The sequence below is a fragment of the Sorex fumeus genome, unplaced genomic scaffold (assembly GCF_029834395.1).
Source record: "Sorex fumeus unplaced genomic scaffold, SorFum_2.1 ptg000063l, whole genome shotgun sequence".
In the NCBI taxonomy this organism is placed as follows: domain Eukaryota; kingdom Metazoa; phylum Chordata; class Mammalia; order Eulipotyphla; family Soricidae; genus Sorex; species Sorex fumeus.
The window spans coordinates 38,694,858-38,715,292 of record NW_026606120.1 but is presented as its reverse complement, the minus strand read 5'-3'; the positions used below and the strand labels follow the sequence as shown (position 1 = coordinate 38,715,292).

The following is a 20,435-nucleotide window of genomic DNA, read 5'->3' as shown; positions in this document are numbered from 1 at the left end:
GGGTGTTTCTTAGTGAGATGCTTAGGGACCACTCCTGGAGGTACTCAGGGGACCCCTCATGCAAAGCATCTTTTCTAGCCTTTTAAGTCATCTCCCCATCTATCTGAGATGGCTTTGTTTCACTCTAGGTTAAAAAAAAATCAACAGAATATTCGAACATCCTGTTACAATCTTCTTTTATTTGGATACTAATAGAGAAATTTCTCCCCCTTTCATATAGATACAAATGTACATCAAAAGCTAAGATAATACGATATGCCACCTCAAGACAACTTTTAACAACTTAACATGCCTACATGCCGGTCACACTTGCCCTTCAGAATAATAACTACACAGTCTGCAAATCTCATCTGCTTTCTCAGAGCAAAGTTTCCAAGAGGGTCGTGTGACTCTGTAAATAGTGTCAGAAAAATCTATGGACACTGCAATGCTATCTCTGCAATGCTTTATTAGTGCCTCCTGTGGACTCACCTCAAAATTGTGCGTGGATACTGTTGTACCCTAGGAAATAGGAGTGTATGGTCAGAATCCAGGTGGCACCTTCACTGTCTGGCTTTGAGTCGAAATCATTTTCTATCCAGGCTTTGTGTGTTGTATCTGTGTTAGGAGAATGCTAATCTTCTGTTTTGTTCAAACAATCTTACATCTCACTTTCACACATTTCTGATTCCACATGTTTGCCTAATTGTTTATTAGTGTGTACCAGTTTAACAAGAAAATCGACATCAGATGGCGGATGAGATTTAATCATTGTGAAGCTCAATCATCTCTGTCTTCTTTAAAAGTGCCAAAAGGGTGCTTTCACTCCAGCCGAACCCGGGGGTTTTGGGTAAAGTCATTCACCTTGATTAAACCATCTGGACCAATTCTGTTTAAGAAAAAAACATGTGGGGTTAGGTCATCTACAATCACCTTAGAAAGACGACAGAGGACCAACCCTCCCATCCCACATCACTACTTTGTCCCTCTTGGACTCTGACTCAGATTGCTGCCACTTCTGCCTCCGCCTCCGCTTCCTCCTCCTCTTCTGCTAGGGAGGTCTTGCTAGCCTGAACCCAGCCCCACACGTTCTGGTTCCATAAGGTTCGGGGCGCAACTCGAGAAATTGCATTTCTCTCATGTTCCTCAGTGATGCAACTGAAGTGGGTCTTGGCATGCTACAAATCACTGTTTTATTCTACCAGATTCCCCTTCTCTCTCCAATTTCTTTACCTTTCTTTTTCAAGCCCTATTGCTTCTTGTGATTCATAGTATTTCTTTGTTCTCAGAGCAGTATAATTGAGTAACCCCCCCATAACTTAGCCTTTCAGATTACTCATCCCTTTATCCTTTCCCCTTCAATCGGTTTGAGTTGACTTACACTTCTTGTTCAATGTAATTCAGCATTCGACTGACGTGTGAGGCAGAGATCTCCCCATCCACTTCTGCAATGTATGTGTAGAGAAACTGAAAAGTGCTGAAAGGAATACGTGGAGGTCCACCATCATGGTCAGATGATAAAACTTCACACACTATCTTGAGAGTTTTTGCAATGGTCTATAAAAGCCATAAGATTAAATGAGTAGAAAGTCACTATTGCAATCTAGAATCCTAATATTGGTATAGAGGCTAGGACAAAAGAAAAAAGAAAAAAAAAGAAACCACCAAACTATTGCTCTCATAAAGTGAACTGGGAATGATGTAATATTTATGTTCTTTCTTTGTTGGAGATACCGTGTCTCGAGGAATTGGGTTTGTAACCTAATGAATACGTTAGGCTATTTATTGGTTTAATCAGAAACACTTCACTAAAGAAAATTTGATATTACATTATATCAATTAGAATCATACTTCATTTTAATTGCTCCCCAATCTTCTCTCTAGCTATCTTATATAATCCAGTGATATATTCGAATGCCAGTATAAAGGAGAACGGAAGTAGAGTAATGTCCCTGGGATGAAAGTTCCCGATGCAGGAGAATAATGCTGAGCATCAAGATAAATCCACTTTCTCTACCACCTGCAGCCCCGTCAGAGCAGAACTACCTAGCTCTTTACATGCCACAACACTAACCTTGTTGCTGGAGGAAATCGGCAAGTGAGAAGAGCAGGTATTTCCACAGCAGGGCTTCTAGAGAAGTAGTCAGTCTTTATAACAAAACTTGATCATTAAAGATCATTCAGAACAGAGGTCTCACTTACCTCTGTCTTCAGTGGGAAAACCCTACTCTGGCTAAATTTCAAGCATCGTAAGCTATGAAACGGTTGGGTAAAGGAATGACTGATAGAAAGGACAATTTAGCTGTGAATTAGCAAAGGCAGGTCAGTAGATATATACAGACGCATGCACTGCACACACAGACAAACACACACACTCACACAAAGGGGTTTGCTGAAACATGATGTGCAGATTGTTTTTCCACTTTCCCCAGGGATCAGTGAAAATTAGTCCCGAGTGGTGAGGTGCTGACTGAGTAAGTAACTGCTATATTTCCTTAACTGGCCTGCATTGTTTTTCCTTTGTAACTTGCTTTTGCAATTCTGCTTCCTTCCTCTCTCTGAATGTAGTAGAATTACAGATGGTGCTTCTTTGACTTTGCGGTGTGTTACAAGGAGAGTACGTCTGAATGTCAGAAAGTGTGTAGGGAAACTAAACAAACTGGATCCATTTTCCTAAAGTGACACTCTTACCTAATGGCAAGTCATGTTGACATGACTTGTATTCATTCATTTTAATTTTGTCTCTTGTATAAATTTTGCTGTTAATAAGTTGCACTGTCGCACTGCAGCACTGTCATCCCGTTGTTCATTGATCTGCTCGAGCGGGCACCAGTAACGTCTCCATTGTGAGACTTGTTGTTACTGTTTCTGGCATATCAAATACACACCATGCGGAGCTTGCCAGGCTCTGCCGTGCAGACAGGATACTCTCAGTAGCTTGCCAGGCTCTCTGAGAGGAACAGAGGAATCGAACCCAGGATGGCTACATGCAAGGCGAATGCCCTACCCACTGTGCTATCGCTCTGCCCATGTTAATAAGTACAACTTCCAACGGACATACATCTTAAAATGATTGACCTTAGCTCTGTAGTTCAGGGACTAGAACACTGGTCTTGTAAAATGCTTGACCACACAAGGTAGAGGAAATGTGGGGATTGCAGCAGGCCACTTTCATTTACTCTTTCCTGCCTTTGGGAGTCCTTTCCTGGAGACTAATGTGAAGCCTGTATCAGGTATGTGCTGCAGCCTCTACCCACAGAGGCAAGTAGATTGGAGGGTTCTGGGCAAAAGGTAGTCAGTGAGATGAGAGATAATGTGCCAGAGATGAAGTTAGCAAGAAAGTAATTTTGGATAGATGTGTAAGCATATATGCCCATAATGCCATAATTTCCATTAATAATGCATTGTCTCTGCTTCTCTTAAAAATCACTCAGCTATTCCCCTGTGTCTTTGTTCTCTTGTCCTCCTCTTGTAGTCTCCTACAAATTGAGCTGCTATTATAGGATAAATTGTGTCAAAATACTTAGGTTGAAACCTTAACCTCTAGTAGCTCATAAAAGATTCTCTTTGGGGGCTGGAGCGACAGCACAGCGGGTAGGGCGTTTGCCTTGCATGCAGCCAACATGGCCAACACAGGTTCAATCCCCAGCATCCCATATGGTCCCCTGAGCACTGCCAGGAGTGATTCCTGAGTGCATGAGCCAGGAGTAACCCCTGAGCATCGCCGGGTGTGACCCAAAAAGCAAAAAAAAAAAAAAAAAAAGAGAGAGAGATTTGGAAACAGAGCCTTTAAAGGTAAAATTAAAGTAACTAGAGAGGTTCCTAATCCAGAGGAAGGACAGGAGGAGACAGACTGACAACAGAGGCGGAGGAGGAAAGGGAAGGAGAGAGAGAAGATGAGAGCGAGAAAGAAGTTCATGTGAGCATGTGGGTTGACATGCACAGAGGGACAGTCAATGGACAACCAAAGCCATTTGTTAGAAAAGGTAAGAGACCAAAGATGCTTGAACTCAGACTTCCAGCTTCCACTGTGAAAATAAAGATGTTCAAGCCACCTAATCTGAGTACTACATCAGGGTCATCCTAACAAACTAATATAAGTGATTTCAACTCCAAACATCATCTTTCATTGATTATACAAATAATAAACCTTCACATTTTATTGCCTTCATTTTAAATATATTTAGTATTTTAAATAAAATATATACTTTAAGTATAATAAATGGAACACTGAATAAAGAACTCTATAGACTAAATCTTTTTGGTTAACTTCAAAAAGCCCTTCCTTCTATTCTTTCCATATATCTTTCCTTTACTCTCTCTCTCTTTCTCCACACCCAAATGCTCTCAGGGCTTACTCCTGACTCTGTTCTCAGGGATAATTCCTGGTGGGGACCAGAAGAAAATATATGGCGGTAGGGATATCAAAATATTTGGTGCTAGGGGTCTGCAGCATGCAAGTTTCGGGATACTGATGAAAAGTTGGGGACACCACCAGATGCCGAATGGGCACTCAATTCTGAAGTCCTGGCCTTAGTAGGTGACCCCAAACCTCAGCAAACATGGACAGACAGTGATTGAGTGAAGATGTGCAGTGTCCTGTTCACACTCCCCATGGACCCCATCTCTACTCCTTCCCTAGAGAACCTCCTCTCCCTTCCTCATAGGATATTGAGCTCCCGAAAACAGGCCCCTCTGAAAACAAAAATCCTCAGGGAGAGTTCGAGTTTCAGGGGTAAACTACCTAAATTTTTTTTTGCTGTACTAGATTGTTTTGGTCATATAAAATACACTTTAAAGCAACACACTTCAAGCATTTTACAAGTCTCATTTTAAAATACTCACAGGTGAAAGACAGAGAATGAATTATTGGCTACTGAGACATGTTATTCCTTCCAGTGAACACAATGACATGATTTGAGCTAATAGGTGTCAGTGGTCTAGGGGAAGAGGGCTGAGAGAAAGGTGAATATAGGTCTGCATGTGGCACCTTGAATACTGTTAGAGACCCCCAAAGCTCAGGATTAAAGACACCTGCTGCCAAATATCCCTGCCTTGATGCCTCTGTAAGGAAAGACCTGGATTTCTAAAATGGCATGAAGATCTCAGCACGTTGGCAGAGGGAGGAGGAAACTCCTAGACCTGCCACTAAGGGTCAGTGGATCAATGCTAATGCAAAGCCCCTCCCAGATGGTGACAATCTGATTCCTGCACATTTAGATTCAGTCTCACACAAAACAAGGGGGTGTTACCTCCTGGATTCATAGAGCCCCTTATTCACACCTCTAGGTATTCTTTGTTTTGGGGTCATACTTGGAAGTGCTTGGGGGACCAAGCAGTGTGGGGACGGAATCCAGGGCTCTCATAGGCAAAGCATGTGCTCAGAACTTTGCACCATCCTCCTGGCTTCTGAAAACTCTAACAAAAGGAAATTGAGGACCAAAGTCAAACAGGCATCTTGGACCCTCACAAAGTCAGAGCAACCCTATGTTATTTAGAACCAGAATTGAGCATGTCTCAGTGGAAAAGAGGCAAGATAGTATCACAGGATGTTAGAGACAAAGAACTTCAATGGGACATCTTATTTAACCATCATCTTCATTTTTGAATGGAGGTACACAGCTCCAGGTAGAAACTGCCTCCTGTTTTTTTCTACCACAATCTGGAAGGCAGCCAGATTAAAGTGAACCTAGTAATTGTACAGTAGGGTAAGCAAAGGAAGGTCTGGGATTTATCTTTCAAAGTCATTTCTAGCTACTGTGATTAAGTGGATGGGGGAGGACTCAAGATGGTGACTGGCTGGGGAGTGGATTACCAAGTCAGAGAACAGTGGAGGACAACCTGGTACTTTCTAGCTCAGCACTGGTGAAAAGAGAGAGAACAAACTGCAAGAAGCTAGCGACTGTGCAGACGAGTATTTCATGGAGATCAGAGACAGCAAGGAGGACTCAAGGGATGTGGAAAACCTTCACTTGAGGGGCTGGAGCAATAGCACAGTGGGTAGGGTGTTTGCCTTGCACGCAGGCTACTGGTGTTGGTGTGGATGTTGGGAGAAAGGAACTCTCCTTCACTGCTGGTGGGAATGTCAACTGGTTAAGTCCTTTTGGAAAACAGTATGGGTACTTCTCAAAAAATTGGATATTGAACTCCCATTTGACCCAGCAATACCACTTCTGGAAATATATCACGAAGAGGCAAAAAAGTATGGTAGAAATGACATCTGCACTTATATGTTCATTGCAACACTGTTTACAATAGCCAGACTCTGGAAAAAACCCAAGTGCCCGAGAACAGATGACTGGTTAAACTTTGGTACATTTACACAGTGGAATACTACGCAGCTGTTAAAAAAAGATGAAGTCGTGAAATTTGTATAAAGGTGAATCAACATGGAAAGTATCATGTTAAGTGAAATGAGAGAGAGAGGGACAGACATAGAAGGATTGCACTCATATGTGGAATATAAAGCAACAGAATGGGAGACTAACTCCCAAGAATAGTAGAAATAAGTAGCAGGAAGATTACTCCACAGCTTAGAAGCTGGCCTCACATGCTGGCAGAAAAGGAAGCTCAGATAGAGAAGGGACCACCAAGTAAAGGGTGCTAGAAGGGCCTGCTCGGGATGGGAGATGCAGGATGAAAGCAAACTATAGACCAAATATGATGACCAATTAATAACTCTATTGTAAACCACAACACCCAAAAAGGAGAGAGAGAGCAAAAAGGAATGCCTTGCCACAGAGGCAGGGTGGGGTGGAGGGGACAGGGTGGGGGTGGTGGGAGGGAAGCTGAGACCATTGGTGGTGGAAAATGGGCACTGGTGGAGGGGTGGGTACTCTATCACTGTATGACTGAAATGCAAGCACGAAAGTTTGTAGGTCTGTAACTTTACCTCATGGTGATTCATTAATAAATTTTTTTTTAAAATCCTGGGCCAAAGAGATAGTACAGGAGGTAAGACACTTGCCTTGCATACGGTCACAATGACTAGGACCTCAGCTTATTCCCCAGCACTGCATAGGGCCCTTTGACCATCACCAGGAGTGATTCCTAAGCACAGAGCCAGGAATAAGCTCTGGTACTGCTGGGAATAGATCAAACCATGCCCCTCAAAAAACAAACTGAATCCTTAGGGCTGTTTTCATAGAACTGTGATACTGTGAACTGTGATAATTAATTAGCTACACATCTTCATGCTGCATTTCCCTCTCCTCTTTAGAAAAAAATAATTAATTCATTATATATACATATATATCTTACAAAGCACATCCACCAAAAAACAAAACAGGAGTTATCTCTCTTTTCTTCTCTAATGAATTACAATGAAAGTCACAGAGAAAACTCATAGGAAGAATGAGGTTGTAATATTTTTTCTATACTTTTCACAGAAACAGTCAAATGTGCAGATTTAAAGCATATTTGGGAAGAAAGAACAAGATCGTGTTCAGATATGCTAAATTATTCAAACTACCTTTTCAGACTATTTGGTTTTGGCAGAAGCGATACTTTCCACATTAACTTTTAAACTTGCACATATTTTAGGGATTAAAAAGTCTGATTCATTTTAAGTTATTATAACCATGTTTAACAAGTGTTTCCACATATAGGGTAATACCAAAGCATATATATGTACACTTATAAGCTGGTTACAGTATCATTTTCTTTAAAACAGGAAAATAGCTTTCCAATTGTCAATGAGGTCAAATTTGAAAACTTCATGAATTTGTATGAACATCCGGCATCAATGGTGACATCATGGCTATACGTCTAGAGACAGTTTCATCTTCTCACTTTCTCTCATCTCTAATTTTTATAGAATTATGCTTATCATAGAAATCCTCTATAAGGCTTCACCTCTTTGAAGAATCTCATGTGCCTTCTAGGAGTACCTTCCAAGAGCCTAGAACCCAATATAAGTAAATCTTACTTTGTGGCTGCGTCTTGGTTGATCTCTCAGAATAGGAATGGAGGGAATGAAGTGCACTGAAACTATTTGTGTGCGGTCACGGTCACGGTCCTCCCATTGTTCATCGATTTGCTCAAGCGGGCACAGTAACAAGTCTCATGATGGAGACGTTACTGGGCCCGCTCGAGCAAATTTGTGTGCAATGATTTGAAATCCACCTAAAATCCCTCTTTAATCAACCCGGAGAGAGCTCCAGGTCCAGGTGACGATTTTCCTGAATCTTTCTTCTAGTCAGTCACTCCTCTGGCTGCTGAATAGAGATCTCAGTTCAGAGAGTATGAGAGTTCTCAGTGCGAGAACATGACTCATCATTACCTAGAGTCAGCGGACCATGGGTACAGATGCACTGTCTTCCAGAGAAAGATTTCCCTTCAACAAGCACCAGACAGCAAAACTGACTTACTACTCCGAGAGAGCTGCAAGCAAGGGCTAGAAACTTGAGCCACTCTATTTCCTCCGTGAATCGGCCCACATTCATCACGCTATTAAACAGATCTGTTGGGAGACTGAGCACCTTCCACATCTGGGCCAGCTCATCTGCATTGACGATCAATCGGCCACCAACCTGTGGGTCAAGGGAAGACAGAAGGCCAGAGTATGAGGTTAGAATGAGAGATTGCTCGGGAAACCCGGCCCAGGCAGGACACCTAATCTCCCAGAACACTGCAAAAGTTCAGAGAAGGACTCTGCCAGGCAGTTCTTTTAGCAAGGGCAGAAGGGTTTTCAGCGGGGAACAGAGCAAAGCCTGAGATAATTGAATCATATTTAACTTCGAAGTCAGAATTGTGGGAGAAAATAAACATGAATCTGTTTTTTCTGATGTTTTCATCTTCTTCTACTTTATTTTTAGGCTGTCCCTTCCTATAAGGCCTCTAATACCACTAGTTGTGATGAAACTAGATTCCAGTCTTTTGCTTCTAGTCTTCTTTGAGTTCTTTACACAAAGACCTTACCATGCATCCCTTAGGCCTTCTCAGGAACATCATGGGGCTTGATGACCTGGAATGTTTCATGTTGCTCGGAATGCCCCAGGCACTTCAGGTTTCTGCCATGTCCACTGCATAAGTGTTTGAGAGAAGCAAGGGAATGAAAGGCCAGCTGTTGGCCAACAATGCACTATGGTACAGATGCCCAGTGAAGCACTCCCTAACCCTCTGACTAGAGTGAAAGGCTCCATCTCTGTGATGAAGGCACTGACTGACTCAGGCTTCATTCAACCGAAACCCCTTGTGTCCTAAAGCCAGGTACGATGGTGAGAAACCTTATTTATGGGTAATTTGCTAATCTACAGACTTCCTCATGTCAGACTCAGCTTTCATTCAGTCTTTGGGCAGAGCTCAGGACGATGTAGTGTGGGGTCAGGGTTTTCCCTAAGATCTAGACTCTGTCTGCAGCTGGGATAACTGGGAAGCCATAACATGTTATCGCTGTGATGAGCATTATGGTATGGTATTGATTAGTTAGAGAGACATTGTGAAGCAATGAAGATCTGTATTTTCTGGAGAGAATGAATTAGTATTGCCATGAGCCTTGAGACATTCTGCCAACTTCTGGGAAATCTGGGATCATTTCAGTGCCAACTCAACTTAGAGTCGATTTCAGTAGCATTCTTAGTTCCCTCCAGATCTACTTTCAAGGCATAGATGGATTAGTGAATTTTAAGATGATGCTGATTTTATGCAGCCAGCTGATTGGCAGTGGAGTTGTAGGTTTTTGTCTGAAACCACCCAGCCCTCCTCCCTTTGTCCCAGTCCTCCTCCCTCTGCCCCCCTCCTACTCCCCCACTCCACAAGGTCTGTGGTCCTTACCCGAGAGTGCAAGATCTTTAGCAGCTCAGGTGTAAGCTCTGCCCAGTTCGAAAAAGGGGCTCGCTCAGACCGGTCCCTCACTGGAGGGCTCTCTCCACGGGCCATGGCCCCAAAATAGCTGCAAGGGAAAAAAATAAAGGGTAAGAAGAGGATGCTACACTCCAATGCCTCTGGCTGCTTAAGGAATTCCCCCCGCACTCCCCATCTTTTTTGAAGAAGGGGATGGAGGAAAGAACATTTAAGTGACGTCTATGTGCCAGGCACTGTTGTTTTTTTTTTTTACTTCATTTATGTCTAAGAAAACCCAAACTGTGTTACTTCCCACTTAAGGCACAGGAATGCTTAGGAAATAAAAAAGTTTCTTTACTCTTTTAAGATGTGTAAGAAGCAATAAAAGTTTGGTATAGAATTCGATAAAACACATTGAGTCTTGGTTTTTTATTTGCATGCTATGTACATACAGCACAGATAAACACAGACATTCTCATGATGTATATTATATATGTATATGTATAATATACATACATGGAAAGAAATAAAAGGAAAGAAAACCAAATTGTTTTTGTCATTATTTTATGGAAGATGAATCCTAGAACCTAAAGTATTTTTTTCAAGCATGAAAGCTATTGACGTAAAGTCCCTCACTGAGAAGTGAGATGAGCTACATAACTTCAAAAAGAGCAATTGAAAGAAGCAAAGTAACTTGCATAAGGTGGGCGATGAAAGGACTCCAAGGGTGAGCCAGGAAGCGTTTGGCTGGAGGCAGTGTGGCTTGGGAGCTTCAGGAAAAAGAAAGAGATGGTTGAAGGGGCTCTAGGAGAGGTGAAGTTTAGAAGAGAGGCCAAAGAAGAGCGTGAGTTGGCCTTCTGGAGTGTGCGATGCAGTGCCCTCCTCTCTATCTTCCCTAACAATTTCAATAAAATCTATTTTCCCATCAGTGCTTTGTGGAGTGGACTTGCAACCAAGACCCACATCAGAACTCGCAGATGAACAGGGGCTGCCTCTAGCAGTGGAGACAAGCAGTTGAAATGTGTAGTTCACACAGCGAAATGAAAAGGCTTGTCTGCAACAGAGGCTTTGCCATTGACTGTCCATGCATCTCTTTCTCCAGAACCAGGTAATAGGCAAAAATTAAGGGAGAATTTTATCAACCCTGCACAAGTCATGCGATGAGGGGAGTCCCATTGCCTGTTTTGAAGCCACAGAGCTGCACAGAGCTAAAGCTACCAGGAACCTGCCAGGCATCCCTTCCCTTCAAGGTCCTCAGCAAGGTGGGAGGAGAGGGGCAAGGCTACTTTGGACAGTAAGCATGAGCACACTCTGTAGATATAGGCTGATGTGGGGGAGGGGGGGGCGGGGCCAGAGTACTGGGGATTTTGGTGGTGGTAAATGTGAACTGGTGAAGGGATAAGTGTTTGATGATTGTATAACTGAAGCTCAAACACGAAAGCTTTGCAACTGTATCTCATGGTGAACCAATAAAAAGGGGGGAATAATAATAAAATTAAATTAACATTCAGAATAAAAAAGTAATGCAGAATTCATGCCCAATTCAATCAGCTTAATCAATAACTGAATAAATAGCAGTACTCCTACATTATGAAAAAAAAGAAAAGAAGGAAAGCAAGCAAGTAGGGAAGAAGGGAAGGAAGTAAGGAGAAGAGAAGAGAAGGAAGGAAGGAAGGAAGGAAGGAAGAAAGAAAGAAAGAAAAAGACAGAAGAAAGAGAAAAAAGAAAGAAGAAAGAAAGGGAAGGAGGAAGGAAGGAAGAAGGAAGGAAGGAAGGAGAAAAGGAAGAAAGGGAGAGAGGGGGAAGTGAGAGGGAGGAGAGGAAGGGGGAAGAAAAAGAGGGAGAACGGGAATAAAGGGAGAGAGAATGAGAAAAGAGGGAAGGAGGGAAGAAAGAAAAGGAGGGAGGGAGGGAGGGAGGGAGGGAAGGAAAATAAGAAGGTAAGGTGGGAGGGAGGCAGGGAGGGAAGAAAGGAGGAAAGAGAAAGGAAAGAGTGAGCAACAATGTTTTTGGTGGCGTTCTAGCTAGAGGACTGACATATAAAGGAAACTAGTGTGGGCTTAGTTGCCCACAGCCTGTGACTACAGAGGACAATTCCCAGGGTATTCACATATTGCAAATTTGGGTGGTCACACACACAGGGGCTTTCTTCTCCGGGAAGGCATATGTAGGGACATTCTTGTTTATGGTGTATGAGACACATATTTTGTCTTGGAATTTTGTGGAATTTTATCCTCTAAAATGGTACAGGTTTGTAAAGTCATATAAAACCTTCCGTGAAGTGCTTCTCTGGTCTGGTCTGGATGAAGCGCACTCTGAGGCCAAGCTGCCCTTTGCCAGTGTCGTTAAATCTGAATCTTCAAATTTCAGATTGAATCTTCAATCTGAATCTTCGTGGATATTTAAAGTTTATAGCCCAAGATGCAATACAGAAGCAAGCAGGCAACCACAGAGGAATGCTTTCTCCCATAAATGTCAGGGACAATACCAAGAAATGACGTTTTACTTGCAATAAAATTACAGCACAAGAACAATAACATGAGGTTTTGAACTATTGTAGAGCATAAAACAACGTCTGTGTATGCCCAAGAAGTTGTCTTCTGCAATCTTAAGGGCAGTAAAGACTCTTTAGAACGGGAAAACTAAACAGGGCTCATTACTAGCAGAGCTTCCCGGGTTCCACGGAGGAGCACACGCAGCAGCTCGTTTGTACGCGCTTTCACTGGAGGCTGGCGAGGCGGGGGGCTGCTCTCGCTTCGCTTTTGGTACCTTGGAGACCCCTCAGAGGCACCTACTCAAGCCCCTCTGCAGACTCCCTCCCCCTGAGCACTGCTCTGCCCTGACACCCCCTCCCACCCACCACAAACAGCCTGGAAATGACCTGGGCTGTCTAGTTACCTCCCACCTCCTACCTCCTGCCCCGAGCCCCAGTCCCCCAGTTTCCCGGACATTTGTCTAAGAAGCCACGTCACAGCTGAGAGGCTTGCTGTGTAAGGTCGTTCCCAGTCGCCACTGCTGGTGAGCGGCTAGGCTGGCGCGGCCTGAGTCCTCCCGGAAGAGGGCGCGTGGCCTCTGCTGCCGCCCTGCCGCTGGTCAGCTCCCTTGTCCTCCCGCCCAGCTGGTGGTCCAGCTCCCACCCTGCCGCTGGTCAGCTCCCTTGTCCTCCCGCCCAGCTGCTGGTCCAGCTCCCACCCTGCCGCTGGTCAGCTCCCTTGTCCTCCCGCCCAGCTGCTGGTCCAGCTCCCACCCTGCCGCTGGTCAGCTCCCTTGTCCTCCCGCCCAGCTGCTGGTCCAGCTCCCACCCTGCCGCTGGTCAGCTCCCTTGTCCTCCCGCCCAGCTGCTGGTCCAGCTCCCACCCTGCCGCTGGTCAGCTCCCTTGTCCTCCCGCCCAGCTGCTGGTCCAGCTCCCACCCTGCCGCTGGTCAGCTCCCTTGTCCTCCCGCCCAGCTGGTGGTCCAGCTCCCTTCTCCTCCCGCCCTGCTGCTGGTCCAGCTCCCTTGTCCTTTATTGAATATTTGCGCTATGCCCACGTCTCCTCCAGGAGGAGCGAAGAGCCACATCGACTCAAAGGAACGCAGGAGAACAGCATCACCGCCCTCCAGCCAGAGGCCGCGACCCTGGCGGGGCGGGCATCCTCAGAAGGGTACCCGGGCGCTCCGTCCTCCCCAGCGCTAGGCCGCCACCTCGTGGCGCGCCAGGAGAGCGCCTCCCGGTCACCCCAGGGACAGGCCCAGCCCGAGGGGGCTTCCGAGCCCTGTATCCCGCAGCTGCCGGCCCGCGGGGCGTGTGCGCGCACGGGGAGACGCGGCCCTCCAGCTCTTGCGGTTCGTCCGGGGACACTGTGACGTCCGGCCGGTCCGGCTCGCTTAGGCGGATAGGCCACCCCTCAGCGAGTCTGATGGATTTCTGGGGGTGGGTTCTAAAGATCCGGCACCACAGAAGCCTGTCCGTCCGACAGGGTGGTGCGTCCTGGCTGCAGGCTGCAGCCCGGACGGTTTCCCGGCAGTCCCAAAGGCCGTTCCTCTCGCGCGCGCCGGCCCGCACGTACTCTGCAGCCCACTGGATGAGGTCCTGCGGCTGGGTCCGGATGGCGGCTTTGGTGAACTGCTTCAGCAACTCCGGCAGCTCCGGGGGAATGCATATTTGCTTATCTGTCTGAGGCATTGATTTGTTGATCTGTTCGCTGGGGATGGGATGGGAGCGGGAAATAAAAAGGAAATATTTGAATCATCAAACGGCAGGAATCCTGAGCAGAGGTCACTCAGTCTCTGGCATTCTGATTACTAAGGAGTCCCCAGGCCGCGGACTGCCCGACACGCAATCTGGTCTTACATAACCCCGAAGTTAGCTAGTCACCCCTGCTTTTGATTGATGTAAATAACTGCTCTTTACATTAAAAGCACACTAGCTGTGTTCACTGAAAAAAAATAGGAGCCAAAAAGTGCACGCAAAAAAATCTAGTGATGTCGTTCCAATGGATTAAATTCCCCTTACAGAATTTTCTCAAATTTGGATGTTCTCACTTATTTGTGATAGAATGAGTAATAAGACAAGGGAATGGTAGAAATCAGTGGTGGCAAACCCTGGTCTCTGGATTGTAGAAATGAGAATGCCAAGGAAGAGAAGTGGAAGGGAGGGATGAGAAGGCGAACTGGCAATAAAATAGGGCAGAGGCCACGGGTCTTGGGTATTTCATTGGTTTATCCATATGAGTTATCCATATAGAACAAAATTATAAAAGTTAATATTATTGTAAACATGTGAACCAAATTATAAAACGCAAATTAATAGAAAGGAGGTAGGGTGGGGAGAAGGAGGGAACTGTGGGTCATTGGTGCTGAGACACTGACCCTGGTGTGGGTTTGGAGCTAGAACTTTGAATTCCTGAAACTGCTATTAAAGGCTTTGCAAGTCAAAAAAGGAAAAAGCTAATCATCAGGAAAAAGTAATAAAAGATGTCTGGAAATTATATACCTGTTATTTATTTCAGACAAGGCAAATAATTTTAATATAAGTTCATAACATCTTTATAAAATCTCTCCTATTTATAGGTAATCAGAAGGAATTCAATTAAAAATAAAATATATATAAAAATAAATGGTGTCACAAAGAATAGCTTATTTACTCAAGGGCACATCCCAAACATCCTCATAATTTACATCCTCTGACCGGATAAAGGTTTAAGAGAATCTAATAGAATCATCTATTATTTGGCACTAGGCTACTTCCAAAATAAAATTCATAGCGGTCATTAAATTATTATTTAATGAACATCTCTCATCCGCATGTACTCATCTACTATAATTAAAAAATAGAAAGGTAACTTTCATTCAAAATGTTTAAGGACAAACTGATACAAAACATAAAAATCCATAGATGTCATACAAGTCAATGCATGAACAGATTAACTGTTAATTGTCTGTTTTTAGTTGAGAGACTAGTTATTCTGAAAAGCCCTCTTAAAAACACCAGATGTAAAAGACACAATATGAGACTAGTACCCAAGATCAGTAGAAACAAGGGCCAGGAGGACTGGTCCACGTCTGGAAGCTTGCCACAAGTAGTGTGTGGGGTGGGGGGACGAGCCAGTCAGGATAGAGAAGGTACCACTAAGACAATAATTGTTGGACAAGAACTGAGAGCTGAACTGAGAGCCTTTCAGTACCTGTACTCCAAACCATAATGCCAAAAGGAGAAGAGGGGAAGGAAGGTGGGAGGGAGAGAAAGGGAGGGAGGGAGGGAGAGGGAGGGAGAGGGAGAGAGAGAGAGAGAGAGAGAGAGAGAGAGAGAGAGAGAGAGAGAGAGAGAGAGAGAGAGAGAGAGAGAGAGGTGCCTGCTATAGAAGCAGGCTGGGATGGTGGCTGTGAGGGAAACTTGGGAGTTGGTGCTGGAAAAATGTACACTGGTTGAAGGATGGGTGTTGAAACATTGTATGACTGAAACCCAATGAATAACAGGTTTGTAACTTTGTAACTATCTCACTGTGAGCCAATTAACACAATAATAGCAAAACCCCCAGACATGTTTCCCCTACTGGCAGAAATCAGCCTGGAGACCAGAATCAGTCTCACAGTTGCTCACAGGAGAGAAACAGTCTTCTGTGCGTGTAGCAACTAGCACTGAGCTTTAAATTTAAAACCAACAGCCTTGTTGGAAAGTACCAAGCCACTTTGGTAAACAAAGTGTTCCCAAATAGTGGCACGTCATTTTTTTAAATTAAAAAACTAGAATCACTATGAAATACAAAGTTTTGCATGATAGAGTTTCGGTTGAGCACCGGTCTCTTCACCAGTGTCTGTTCCTGTCACCAATGTCCCCAAATTCCATGGCCCCCTAGCCTGTCTCTATGGCAGACCTCTCTCTAGACCTCTCCCCCCCCCCCCCCCAACACACACTTTTAGGCATTGTGGTTTGCAATACTGTTACTTCAAAGGATATCATGTGTATCAGTTTACCATTTTCAGCACTGAGTTCTTGTCCAGAGTAATCATTTCCACTATCATTGTCATAGTGATCCCTTCCCTGTCCTAAGTGCACTCTCTCCCACACTCCCACTTGTGGCAAGATTCCTACCATGGACCAGTCCTCCTGGTCCTCATTTCTATTGTCTTTGTGTTTTAGTCTCATACATATTTTTTTTACATTCTGCAAATGAGTGTCATCATTCCTTCTGCCCCTCTCCCTCCAACTCATTCATTCAGCATGATACTCTCCATGTCCATCCATGTACAGGCAAATTTCATGACTCCATATTTTCCTAACAGCTGCATAGTAATTCCACTGTGTAGATGTACCGTTGTTTCTTTAACTACTCATCTGTTCTCAGGCACTTGGGTGGTTTCCACATTCTGGTTATTGTGAATAGTGCTGCAGTGAATATAGGAGCATAAATTACTTCTGCATTGTGGGTCCCGGGGGTCCCGGGGCTGAGATCTCCAAGCCTACTCAGATCGGGGCTGAGCGTCCTCCACCCAGATCCTCCAAATTCCAGTAGGCGGGGGTCACACCCACCAACTGGCCCCCTGGCGTTGTGTAATCCCATCAACGGCCAAGACTCAGACTATAAAACCCAGTTCCTGGAAGCGCACGGCCACATTTGCCGCCGCGTGACATCTTATCATCTCGTTCCTACTTTGGACAAACTGGCAAGCTACCGAATGTAACCTGCCCACACGGCAGAGTCTGGCAAACTCCCCGTGGCGTACCCAATATGCCAAATACCAGTAACAATGAAGGGTCTCATTCTCCTATCTCTGAAAGAGCCTTGAATATGGCACTTTTTTAAAAACCTCAGGGGTAGGACGAAGGAGACGTTACTGGGGCCTGCTCGAGGCAATCGATGAATAACAGGATGGTCGCGATCGTGATCGCGTGTTTTTTTGGGTTCCTGGGGTGTTTTCCAAGGATCAGTATTGCTGAGTCATATGGAAGCTCAATTTCTAGTTTTTTTTTTTGGGGGGGGGGGAGAATGTCCATATTATATTCCAGAAAGGCAGGAAGAATTGGCATTCCCACCAGTAGTGAATGAGAGTCCCTTTCTCTCTGCATCCACTCCAGCACTTTTTAATGTGCCAATTCTTGTTACATGAGATGATATTGCATTGTTGTTTTGATTTATATCTCCCTGATGATTAGTGATGAAAAACATTTTCATGTGCCTTTTAGCCATTTGTATTTCTTCTTTGAGGAAATTTCTGTTCCTCTATTCCCCCCATTTTTTTGCAATTTTTATTCCTTTTATTTTCATTAAGTAGTTCACAATATTCCCCCCAGTTTTTAATGGGGGTTGGATGTGTTTTTCCTTGTAAAGTTCTACCAGTGCGTTACATATCTTGGATAATAATCCCTTTCAGACATTAGTATTGGGTAAATAATTATTCCCATTTCGTGGTCTGTATCCTAGTATCATTTCCTTTGAGGTGCAGAAACTTTGTTTAATGTAATCCTATTTATTTATGCTTGTCCAACTTGGTCAGTGATGTTCCATTCTTGAAGACACCCTTTGCTTCAAAGCCATGGAGAGTTTGGCCTACATTTTCCCATATGTACCTTATGGATTCAGGTGTAACATCAAGATCTTTAATGCATTTTGGTTTTACTTTTGTGCATGACATTAAAAAGAGGTCTGAGTCCCTCTCCCCACCTTTTTGTATTTTTGCATGTAGCCGATCAATTTTTCCTAGCACTACTTGTTGAAGAATAGTGTTCCTTGCTTCACTTCATATTTTTTTCTTCTTTCACTGTCACTGTCCTCCCGTTGTTCATCGATTTGCTCTAGCGGGCCCAGTAACGTCTCCATTGGAGATTTTTTTTTGTTGTTGTTGTTACTGTGTTTGGCATATCGAATACGTCACGGGGAGCTTGCCAGGCTCTGTCGTGTGGGCGAGACACTCTCGGTAGCTTGCCGGGCTCTCCGAGAGGGGCGGAGGAATCGAACTCGGGTCGGCCATGTTGGCTGTGTGCAAGGCAAATGCCCTACCGCTGTCATTAACTGATCAAATGCTTGAGTCTGTTTTATTCTAGTACCATGCTGTTTTAATTACTACCTCTTTGAAGTACAGTCTGAAGTTGGGAAGGTGATGCCTCCCATCTTTTTTCCCCAAGGATTGCTTCAGCTATTTGAGTAGTTGATTGTTTCATATGAAATTCAGGAATGTTTGATCTATTTCTTTGAAAACTGGCTGGGTATCCTTATAGGGACGGCATTGAACCTGTACAATGCTTTGGAGAGTTTTGTCTTTTAAATATTAATTCTCCCAATCCACGAGCAGGTGATATGTTTCTATTTCCTCATGTTCTCTTTTGCTGGAGCGATAGCACAGCGGCAGGGCGTTTGCCTTGCACGCAGCCAACATGGCCGACCCGAGTTCGATTCCTCCGCCCCTCTCGGAGAGCCCGGCAAGCTACTGAGAGTATCTCACCTGCACGGCAGGGCCTGGCAAGCTCCCCATGACGTCTTCGATATGCCAGACACAGTAACAACAAAGTCTCCAATGGAGACGTTACTGGGCCCGCTCGAGCAAATCGACGATCAACGGGAGGGCCTTTATTTACTTACTTACTTTACATGTTCTCTTTTATTTCTTGAGGTAGTATATTGTGGTTTTCTTTGTATACATCTTTCACCTGTTTAATAAAGATGGATTCAACACACTTGATTTTCTGATGCACAATTGTGAACAGGATTGTTTTTAAAAAATGTATCTTTTTCTTTTATTATTCAAATTTCTTTCATTCACTAAGAAGCCTTGGACTTTTGCATATTAATTTTGTAGGACGCCCCTTTACAAATCTATTGTTCCTAGGAGCTTTTTTGAAGAGAATTTAGGATTTTTTCCCTTAAGATTTATCTTTACTTTATTTTTAGCTTTGGGTTGCACCCAGCTGTGCTCAGGGGTCACTCCTGGCAGGGCTCAGGAAACCATTTGGGGTGCCAGGGATTGAATCAGAGTCAGCCATGTGCAAGGAAAGCGCTTAACTGTGGTACTATCTCTTTAGCCCTCAGTCTTTAGAATTTTCTAAATTTTGTGTCATGTGATCCACAAATAGTGAGAGCTTGACTTCTTTCTTTTCTATCAGGATGTCCTTGCTCAATTGCTATGGCAAGCACTTTCAATGCTATATTGAATAGAAGTGGCGAGAGTGGGCAATCTTGTCTTGTGCCTGATCTTAGAGGAAAGGATTTTTGTTTTCCCCCACTGAGTATAGTGTTTTCTGTGCGCTTATAGTAAATAGCTTTGACTATATTAAGGAAAGTTCCTTCAATTCCCATTTTGTTGAGATTTTTATCAAGAATGGTACTGGATCTTGTCAAATGCTTTCTCTGAATCTGTTGATATCATATGATATTTATTTTTTCTTTTCTTGATAAGATTTATTATGTTGATTGACTTGCATATGCTATACCATCCTTGCATCTCTGGAATGAATTCTATTTGGTCATGGTTTATGATTTTTGGATGAATTGTTGGACTCTATTAGCTAGTATTTTGTTGAAGATATTCACATTTGTGTTCATCAAAGACAACAGCTTGTAATCCTTTTTGAGATGTCTGTCTACTTTCATTATAAGGGTGATAATTTACCTCATAGAAACTGGGAGTGTTCCTGTTTCTTCAGTTTCCTAGAAGAGCCTGAAAAAGATTGGAAGTAGGTCCTCTTAAAGGTTTGAAAGACCCGGGGGTCAGGCTGCAGCGCCAGAGCATGGGCTCGCGCATAACTGGGGCCGCCAGCCCCCCTCGCCGGCGGCCCTTTTAACCGCGAGCGACACGCTAGCCGGAAAAAAAAAAAAAAAAAAAGGTTTGAAAGATTTCACCAGTGAATCCATCTGGGGCTGGGTTTTTCTTTTGGGGAAGAATTTTGATAATCATTTCAACTTACTCAATAATGATAGGTCTCTTTACATATTCCAAATCATCTTGGTTCAGCACTGAAATATTATAGGAGTCCTAGAATTTATCTGTTTCTTCTATATATTCTCTCATTTCATGGCATAGAGATTGTCCAAGTAATCTCCAATGATTCTTTGAATTTCTGTAGTGTCTTTTGTGACATCCCTCTTTCATTTCTGATTTGGTTTACTAGGGTTATCTCTTTCTCTCTTTGTGAGTCTTGCTAGTGGTTTATTGACCTTGTTTATTTTTTCAAAGAATCTCTTTATTTCATTGATCTT

At 43.9% G+C, this 20,435-nt stretch overlaps 1 protein-coding gene and 1 non-coding gene across 2 annotated transcripts; one reads left to right on the top strand and one right to left on the bottom strand.

Moving 5' to 3' along the window:
- Window positions 1-439: 439 nt before the first annotated feature.
- On the bottom strand, window positions 440-13,927 carry ROPN1 (rhophilin associated tail protein 1). Its single transcript, XM_056127976.1, has 5 exons — window positions 13,812-13,927; window positions 9,754-9,871; window positions 8,349-8,510; window positions 1,361-1,536; window positions 440-868 (listed from the first exon to the last, which is right to left on the bottom strand). The coding sequence occupies exons 1-5, from the start codon at window positions 13,925-13,927 to the stop codon at window positions 802-804; spliced, it is 639 nt and encodes a 212-aa protein (XP_055983951.1). The 3' UTR covers window positions 440-801.
- A 5,943-nt stretch (window positions 13,928-19,870) lies between these two features.
- LOC130036369 (small nucleolar RNA SNORA76) lies at window positions 19,871-20,035 on the top strand. Its single transcript, XR_008794401.1, has one exon. It is a non-coding gene; the product is annotated as a small nucleolar RNA SNORA76 (small nucleolar RNA).
- The last annotated feature ends 400 nt before the right edge of the window (window positions 20,036-20,435 follow it).

Excerpts from the sequence above, each read along its gene's own strand:
- ROPN1 (XM_056127976.1), bottom strand. The coding sequence starts at position 13,927 with ATGCCTCAGACAGATAAGCAAATATGCATTCCCCCGGAGCTGCCGGAG. Across the intron at positions 9,872-13,811 it reads CTCATCCAGTGGGCTGCAGA|CTATTTTGGGGCCATGGCCC; the intron begins GTACGTGCGGGC and ends TTTCCCTTGCAG. Across the intron at positions 869-1,360 it reads AATTACATTGAACAAGAAGT|AATTGGTCCAGATGGTTTAA; the intron begins GTAAGTCAACTC and ends TTTCTTAAACAG.